At 49.1% G+C, this 9,341-nt stretch overlaps 1 protein-coding gene across 1 annotated transcript in view; it reads left to right on the plus strand.

The window, feature by feature from the left end:
- LOC308377572 (signal-induced proliferation-associated 1-like protein 1) overlaps positions 1-5,948 on the plus strand; it is a gene marked incomplete at its 3' end in the record, with an annotated part of 44,271 nt that extends 38,323 nt beyond the window's left edge. Inside the window, 5 exon segments of the mRNA XM_080854285.1 lie at positions 1-36; positions 1,910-2,080; positions 3,489-3,597; positions 4,240-4,318; positions 5,805-5,948. The exon segment at positions 1-36 is cut by the window's left edge and continues 184 nt beyond it. Of these exon segments, the coding sequence (XP_080710411.1) occupies positions 1-36; positions 1,910-2,080; positions 3,489-3,597; positions 4,240-4,318; positions 5,805-5,948 (539 nt within the window).
- Between the last annotated feature and the right edge of the window lie 3,393 nt (positions 5,949-9,341).

The raw sequence follows: 9,341 nt of genomic DNA on the forward strand, positions 1-9,341 counted from the left end.
GACGGCCCTCCTACAAAATGGGCATCAAGCTGCACGGTACGACAGACACACAGACACAGACCCATATACACACACACACACACACACACACACACAGGCATACACACGCAGTCATACACATGCAGTCATACACACACACACAAGCTGGGCATCAAGCTACACGGTACGAAAGACACACTCACTCACACACTCACACACTCACACACTCACACACTCACTCACACACTCACACACTCACACACTCACACACTCACACACTCACACACTCACACACACAAACACACACACACACACACACACTCTCTCACAAGCTGGGCATCAAGCTGAATGGTACGACAGACACAAACACACACACACACACACACACACACACATACACACACTACAACAAAAAGACCGAACCCCCGATATGTGACTAACCATCTCAAACATTTGTATTTATTATTATTTATTTTAATGTACTGCTCCCCGTACAGTGTCAAATATCCCTAACTTAACCCTTAAAGGTCTATATCCATGTAAAGGGATATGTACATTTTTGTTCTTGTTGTTAATATGCTTTTAAAGCTTTTGTCCTAGATTCGAAACCTCTGATCTTCTACAAATATGGCACTTGAATTCTCACTACCTAAAAAAGTCTAACCGGCCTCAGTTCTTAATGTTGTTTATCTTAATGAGACAATACAACATGGCCACTGTAGCACGCATATATTATAACATAAAATGCCATTTTCTTCATGCAGCACTTTTCTCCCAGTTTGCACACCGTGCTTTACATAAACATATGCGTACACAAATCTCTCCACTTTTTCCTGGTGCCTGAACAAAAACATGGGCTTTCAAACACCCCCCCCCCCCCCCCCCCCCCCCCCCCTTCCACTGTGGTGTCCTCTACTGCTAGTAGGTGTCACACTGGGCTCTTTTTCACCTTTGCGGGGCATTTCCCTCTCCTCTTCCCCAACTAACCCCCCCGCCCCCGACTAGTCACCTGATCAGAGCCTATCGCTAGTCCCCAGCTCTAATTAGCGTTTCTGTTCCAGGGTCCGCTCTCCCACGGGGACGTGGTGCCTTGGCATAAACTCAGCAGATTGGTTGTTTTCTCGCCCCAGGAGCGATGCTTTAAAAATTCCAAATCACTACCGCCATCTGCTGGGGGTGAAGACTTATAGCACTTTTCGAAGATTTCCTTTCTCAGAGTGCTAAAAAAAACAGCTCTCAGCAAAAGCACAGTTTAATGATATGTTTTAAAAAGTAGGAAATGCCTGTCTGAATATAAAGGTTTTCAGGCCAGTATTAAAACAGTCTAGTGTCTGTGTTGCCCTTAAGTGGTCCGGGAGGCTGTTCCACAGTCGCGGGGCTGCAGCGGAGAAGGCCCGGTCGCCCATGGTGCGTAGCCTAGTATTTGGGACCTGCAGGAACAAACAAAATGTGGCCTTCTTCTGAGCGGCCCCTGGATTACGCATGTCACTTTGGTCCTAAACGTGCTGGGCACAAGAATGGCTTTTTGGCTGTATAGCACACTTTTTAAATTATGTCTCAAACATCTGTTTCAGTACATGGCTTAAGAGTAGCAGGTTGCAATATTCACCACATCTGGTTTAACAGTGAAGATGACTTTTAAAAAATGTTTACATGATTTTATTTTATTTGCAATGTTAGACACATATCTGTTCTTATTAACGGTAGTTGTAAACAACTGAGCCGCCACCATATACCAGCACTTGTCTGGCTCTGTCTCTGTCTCTGTCTCTGCACGGACATTGTTGTTTTGAATCAGATCTAAGCCAGAGCAAAATCTGCGTCTGCATTTAAACCTTGGGCACCATCATCGGTGACGAGCTAGAAGGCATGATGATGAAGGGGACATTAAGGCTGACCATTATGGCTCCCCTCCCCTTGTTTACCTCAGGCGACCTCTCGGCGTCGGACACCTCCCTGGCGGACCTGCACGAGCGCCAGCGCCACCCGGACCGGGAGATGGGCCTCATGCCACTGCCCGACACGGACGACCCCAGCCTGGACTGGAGCCACCTGGTGGACGCCGCCAGCGTCTTTGAGGGGGACACCAGACTGCACCGGGGTGAGCCCACGCCCCCCTAACCATATCCAGCTTAGCTCACCTGAAGCATCAGCCCACGCCCCCTAACCATATCCAGCCTAGCTCACCTGTAGTATCAGCCCACGCCCCCCTAACCATATCCAGCTTTGCTCACCTGAAGTATCAGCTCACCTGAAGTGTACAGGCTCACCTGAAGTATCAGCCCACCATAGTATACAGGCTCACCTGAAGTATACAGGCTCACCTGAAGTGTCAGCTTACCTGAAGTATACAGGCTCACCTGAAGTATCAGCCCACCATAGTATACAGGCTCACCTGAAGTATACAGGCTCACCTGAAGTGTCAGCTTACCTGAAGTATACAGGCTCACCTGAAGTATCAGCCCACCATAGTATACAGGCTCACCTGAAGTATCAGCTCACCTGAGGTATACAGGCTCACCTGAAGTATCAGTACTCAGTTTGCTGTTTGAAATGTGTTTTTGTTACATGATAATGTATCATGTATTGTAAAGATAAGTTGAGATGAGATCTCATGCTCATAAGATCCCTTGAGTTTACAACACCATGGCTTGTGAGCGCAATTAAGATGTAATGGGCCTGTGCTATGTGCTTACATACAGCAGGGGTCCTCAGTGTACAGTAGAAGTGTGTGTGTGTGTGTGTGTGTGTGTGTGCGTGTGTGCGTGTGTGTGTGTGTGTGTGTGTGTGTGTGTGGTTGTGTGTGCGTGTGTGTGTGGGTGCCTACTGAGACCGTTAATGAGAGCTTAGAGTGGTGTGGGCAGTGAGACCGTAAATGAAAGAAAAGTAAGAATAAGCATGAAAAGGTGCTTCAGTCTGCTGGATGGTTAGGATTAGTGTGGGGATTGCCCAACCTTACGTGCTGCATATGGTGATCAGCATGGCCTGAGCTCTGATCAGACAAACATTTGCAACAAATAACCAACGCCTCTATGAATGAACATCCCCGCCCACCCCCGCCCTCCTCCCCTCCTTCTTCCCTCCTTCTCCCCTCCTTCTCTCCTCCTTCTCCCCCTCCTTCTCCCCCTTCTTCTCCCCTTCTTCTCCCCTCCTTCTCCCCTCCTTCTCCCCTCCTTCTTCCCTCCTTCTCTCCTCCTTCTCCCCTCCTTCTTCCCTCCTTCTCCCCTCCTTCTCCCCTCCTTCTTCCCTCCTTCTCTCCTCCTTCTCCCCTCCTTCTTCCCTCCTTCTCTCCTCCTTCTCCCCTCCTTCTCCCCTCCTTCTTCCCTCCTTCTCTCCTCCTTCTCCCCTCCTTCTTCCCTCCTTCTCCCCTCCTTCTCCCCTCCTTCTTCCCTCCTTCTCCCCTCCTTCTCCCCTCCTTCTCCCCCTCCTTCTCCCCCTCCTTCTCTCCTCCTTCTCCCCCTCCTTCTCCCCCTCCTTCTCCCCTCCTTCTTCCCTCCTTCTCTCCACAGTCCCAAGAGGGTTCGTGTTCAGCTCCCAGGACCTGAGCAACCGCGGGGACACCCCCAGCCCCAAGCACGGGGTGCGCAAGCCCCTCCCTCTAGCCAGACCCTCCTCCAGGTGAGCCCCCTTCACTCTGCACCTCACAGCACCCAAACAGGTCAGAGGTCAGAGGCCAGAGGTCGTCCTGCTGGGTGCAGCACAGAGGGCATTGAGTGGGACGCAGTGGTACAGGAGGTAGAGAAGTCGTTTAGTAATCGGAAGTTTGCAAGTTTGATTCCCCACTCCTCCTTACCACGTGTGCAAGTGTCCTCGAGCAGGACACGGAACTCCTAACTGCTCCTGATGCCTAGTTACATGTTGTATGTCGCTTTGGAAAAAAGCATCTGACTTAAATGACTTAAATGAGTGGCAGGTCTTACATTTCTACTGGCTTTGTCAGCATCTTCAGTTTAAGGGTTGCACTCCGGAGCCCTATTGTGGGTGTTTACTCCAACGTGTTTGTCAACGTGAAGCAAAATCGCTCCAAAAAAACACTTTTGCTGCATCAGCATTCTACTCTCTCCTCTACATTATATATTGATGGTGCTTGCATATTAAATTAAGTTAACTCTCATGATAAAAGACACATTAACTGGAGCCTGACAGTTCAAAGGGCTGAATAACAAATTTGATCATTTGGCTTGACAAGGCTCTCTCTCTGTCTGTCTCTCTCTCTGTCTGTCTGTCTGTCTGTCTCTCTGTCTGTCTGTCTGTCTCCAGTGATGGGCACATGAGTTTGGCCTCCAAGGTGACTCAGCTGGAGGCCGTGGTGAAGCTGCTGAAGGACGACCTGAAGAAGGTGAGAAGACAAACCCCAGGTCCTCTTCTGACGTCATCTCTATCCATCCTGTGCTGTGTCCCTTTCAGGGTTCAGTCATCTCTATTATCCTGTGCTATGTCCCTCTCTTTCTCATCTCTATCATCCTGTGCTATGTCCCTCTCTTTGTCATCTGTATGTCATGTTCTAGAATGGTATCAGCAATGTAATCTTACAGCATGATTTAAGGGTTGTTTATGTCGTTGTTGTTGTTGTGATGGTTGTGGTTATATAACTTGCTGCAAGACCTTCCCTTAATCCTTTCACTGTAGGGCCACAGACAAACATCTCTGAATAACAAAACCTATGGCTCTGTTATATCACTCTCACCTTCCTGTCTCACCTTCCTGTCTGTCTCACCTTCCTGTCTCACCTTCCTGTCTCACCTTCCTGTCTGTCTCACCTTCCTGTCTGTCTCACCTTCCTGTCTGTCTCACCTTCCTGTCTCATGTGTCTGTCTCACCTTCCTGTCTCACCTTCCTGTCTTTCTCACCTTCCTGTCTGTCTCACCTTCCTGTCTCACCTTCCTGTCTCACGAGTCTGTCTCACCTTCCTGTCTCACGAGTCTGTCTCACCTTCCTGTCTCATGTGTCAGACTCGTGAGACAGGAAGGTGAGACAGACACATGAGACAGGAAGGTGAGACAGTCTCACCCTCCTGTCTCACCTTCCTTCCTGTCTCACCTTCCTTCCTGTCTCACCTTCCTGCCTCTCCTTCCTGTCTCACCTTCCTTCCTGTCTCACCTTCCTTCCTGTCTCACCTTCCTGCCTCTCCTTCCTGTCTCACCTTCCTTCCTGTCTCACCTTCCTTCCTGTCTCACATTCCTGCCTCTCCTGTCTGTCTCACCTTCCTGCCTCTCCTGTCTGTCTCACCTTCCTGTCTCACATGTCTGTCTCACCTTCCTGTCTAACGTGTCTGTCTCACCTTCCTGTCTCACGTGTCTGTCTCACCTTCCTGTCTCACCTTCCTGCCTCTCCTGTCTGTCTCACCTTCCTGTCTCACGGGTCTGTCTCACCTTCCTGTCTCATGTGTCTGTCTCACCTTCCTGTCTCACCTTCCTGTCTCACCTTCATTCCTGTCTCACCTTCCTGCCTCTCCTGTCTGTCTCACCTTCCTTCCTGTCTCACCTTCCTGCCTCTCCTGCCTGTCTCACCTTCCTGCCTCTCCTGTCTGTCTCACCTTCCTGCCTCTCCTGTCTGTCTCACCTTCCTGTCTCACCTTCCTGTCTCACCTTCCTGTCTCACGTGTCTGTCTGTCTCACCTTCCTGTCTCACCTTCCTGTCTCACCTTCCTGTCTCACGTGTCTGTCTCACCTTCCTGTCTCACCTTCCTGTCTCACGTGTCTGTCTCACCTTCCTGTCTCACCTTCCTGTCTCACGTGTCTGTCTCACCTTCCTGTCTCACCTTCCTGTCTCACGTGTCTGTCTCACCTTCCTGTCTCACGTGTTCTCCTCCACTGTCCCCGCAGGAGAAGGAGGAGAAGGTCAAGCTGCAGGCCCAGATCCAGAGGCTGTGGGAGGACAACCAGCGTCTGCAGGAGGAGTCCCAGGGCTCGGCCGCCAAGCTGAAGAAGTTCACCGAGTGGGTCTTCAACACCATCGACATGAACTGAGAGCGGGTCCGCGGGCAGCACGCCAGCACAGGGCACACGGGGGGGCAGGAGGCCTGAAGAACTATGGGGTGTGTTAACTATGACGGAGTGTACAGTTTCCCTGGATGCTCATGTCAGATTACCCCTGATTTTCCTCTTCACTACCCTGTTGGATGAATGAAGCTCTTTTGACGACCGATACTGGAAGCCTCATACACACGCGCACACTACCACGCCATCAAAGCACTGTTCTCCTGTCCGTGGTGTCCAGATGGACCAACCTCAAAAACATCCCTCAGCTTTCCCTGAAGTGTCCTTCCCCACTCCAGGCACCGTGTGAAGGGGCATCGTTAGGACTTCACAGTCAAGGCCTGCCCCCAACCTACCCCCCCCTCATGCAGCCAACCCCCCTGTGCTATATGTCCTGCCCTTTCTTCTGCCCCTCTGGGGGGGGGAGGAAGCACCTGTTACCCCATCAGTCCCAGTCCCAGTCCCTCAAAATGGGGGCGGGAGAAACAACAGAAGTGTGGATGATTGGTTGACCCACCTGTCATCTTACACTCTCACCTCCAGAGGGATTGCCCTCTTTCGTGCACAGCTCTTACATTCCGGCATTGTGTGTGTGTGTGTGTGTGTGTGTGTGTGTGTGTGTGTGTGTGTCTGTGTGTTCTTTAAAGGCATTTAAAGCTGCCTTAGCCATCTGGTGAGATTTTTTGCTGATGTTCCTGACGTGGTGCTGCCACTGCTACTGCTACCGCTACCAGTGCACAGGCAGTGCCGTTGGTCACGCCATATTAATCCCACCAGACCGCAGGACACAAAAGAGTTCTGCAGCGATGAAGACAAAAGACTAGAAGGGGCAGCCTTATTTTGGTTTGATTTTGTACTGCTCAAAGGAAGATATGAACTGGAGGTGTCTCCAATGAAATGCCTGTGTTGGCCTCAGGGGGGCGTGTGCCATTTAAATGAAACGCTCAGCACGGACAGCGTCTAAACAGCAATAGCAGGGGACACTCTGGGATGGCAGCTCCATATGAAGGACTCTGAACTTTATCAGAGGATCGTAGTGTAGGTAGGTACCCACTCATTCAGCCCCCCCCCCCTGCCATTCCCTCCTTTCCTCCCCCCCCTCCAAGCATCCCCACACGCTTGGAATACTCTCTGTATCAAAGCAATTGGACTTCTATCCGTCGATGGTACCACTTGGAAGCCAGAGAGGGTGTGCTGCTCGCCAGCTTGCTCCCCAGTCCGCCTCCTTCGTCTGGAAGACTGAATGTGGATCCTGAATGTGGGAGTCCATCCTTTGGGAATATTTTCAAGACTGTAATTTATTTGTTGTGTATTATAAATCAATAAATAAGTGGCTGTATGTGTCTGTTTCAGTCACGAAACTGAAGTTGCCACACCCTGTTTGTAATTAGAGCGGGGATAAGTTATATTTGTCTGATTTTAAATGGCTTTTAAAATACTTAAAAAAAAAAAAAAAAACATATTTTTGTTTTTGTTTTTATTATTTTGATTTCCTTGAGGTTTTAGCCCTACCTGGGGTTTTTTCTTTCGATATATTTCATCTGCCGTGTGCTCGTGGTAGCCTTTTGCCTGCTGTTGTGTTGCTGTAGTGCCATCTAGTGGTGAAGAAAGTGAAATACTCCACTCTGCTGCAAACCCATGTCTGCTCTCTTTTTCACCTCTCCTCTTCGTGGACCGGAGGTTTAGCCCAAACTCACACCCCTGGAACTGGTAGTAGTGAAACCTTAAGAGTGCTTTTTAGCACATATGTGTAAACTCCAGTTGATACATATACCGACCTGTTAAACGCCTCATGGGGGTTGGGGGGGGGGGAGTATCTGTGTTGTTGCCTCTAAGTGATGCCTGTTCTCATCTTCATTCTGTCCACGTCGGAAGAGGGTTGCCTTGTGATGAGAGCAGAGGGAAGGGAAGGCACAGCAAAGAGCACTTACATAAGTAACCTCTCTTACCAGAACCTCACCTCACCTGCTGTAACATGAAGCCGTCTGCTCTTCGTTCGTAGGTCTCAGTCGAGCCACATGGAAGAGCAGTGCACACACACACACGCACACACACATATTAATTTATTCACTCACATATACACATTCACCTACCTACCCACACAAACACACACACACACACAGACATGCACACACAGACATGCACCCACTCACACCTTTTAAGCAGCCGTGTCATGTTTCATTGAAGGCCAGGTTGCAGCCACTGTATGTGATTAGGTGCAGCCGTGTCTCTCCTTGCTTCATAAACAGCGACTCATGGCAGTGGGGGGGGTTTCACAGGGCCGTGTGAGCAGAGACTTGATCCCTCACCAGCCGGTGCGATTCAGGTCGACTCTCACAGCGATGTGCGTAGCTTATCCTGACCTCTACATCCATTATCCCACCCCAGTTGGGTCAGCAGTGGGCTTTTTATCAACATGCCCCCATCAACACGACAATGGAAGTCGTCGAGCTACCTTTTCTTTTTAAGCGACCTTCATCTTCACCCCCTAGCTGATCTCCACTACTATGGTCATGTTTGCAGGCACTCCCGCAGCGGAGTGGTGCTTTTTGGTTGAGCATCCAGCGTTCTGCTTCTATTTCATCCAGCGTTCTGCTTCTATTTCATGGGACTTTCCCAGCTGTAAAAAGTGATTTGTTACACGATTGTTAAATGATTGGGACTCATGGCAACGAGGAACTGCACAGACTTCAGGCTTAGATGTACCACAGGAGCATTTGTGACATGTGTTTGGTTCTGTTCTAGGAATCGTGGGACATGTATGCCCCTCGCAAAATCTAGTCGGCAATGCCAGTGAGCAAGAAACTACAATTTTATTTCTGCTCTCTAAAGTACTCAAACTCCGACGCACAAAACTCGTATCGATAATGGCACCCAACATGCATCTCGTTGCGTTGCAGTTGTTATTAGTCAGGAAGTGAGCGGGGTGCGTTAAAAGATATAATTCTATGAAGTGTTCTAAAGGTGGTCCTCTGTACCTCTCCACAAGTGAGCAATGTCTATGTTCCGTTTGGTTGTTTTTGTTTTTCATTCCTTTTAATGACATGCACATTACAAATAAGAAGTGTTTCTATATTTAAAAGAGTACTGTTTATGTATTCGGTCAGTCAGTTAACATTGTAAAGTGTAGAGTTTCACAAAGAGACATGTTTTTGCGGTGATTAATGCAGTATTAAAGATTCTTAAATAAACAAGACGATGACTTCAGGTGCTGTACTTTCCTTGGTTTGGATATTTTTTATTTCTCGAGTGTTTGCAGGAGGGAGTTTCTGTTTTAGTTTCGTTTTTTCCTTTGCTTGCCTGCCATGGGGTGTAAACCCCTGCCGTTGCTTACTGGGCGAATACATTAATACAATAAAAAATAATTTATATGCCAACAGGTGA

Source organism: Sprattus sprattus, assembly GCF_963457725.1.
Source record: "Sprattus sprattus genome assembly, chromosome: 16".
NCBI classification, from domain to species: Eukaryota; Metazoa; Chordata; class Actinopteri; order Clupeiformes; family Clupeidae; genus Sprattus; species Sprattus sprattus.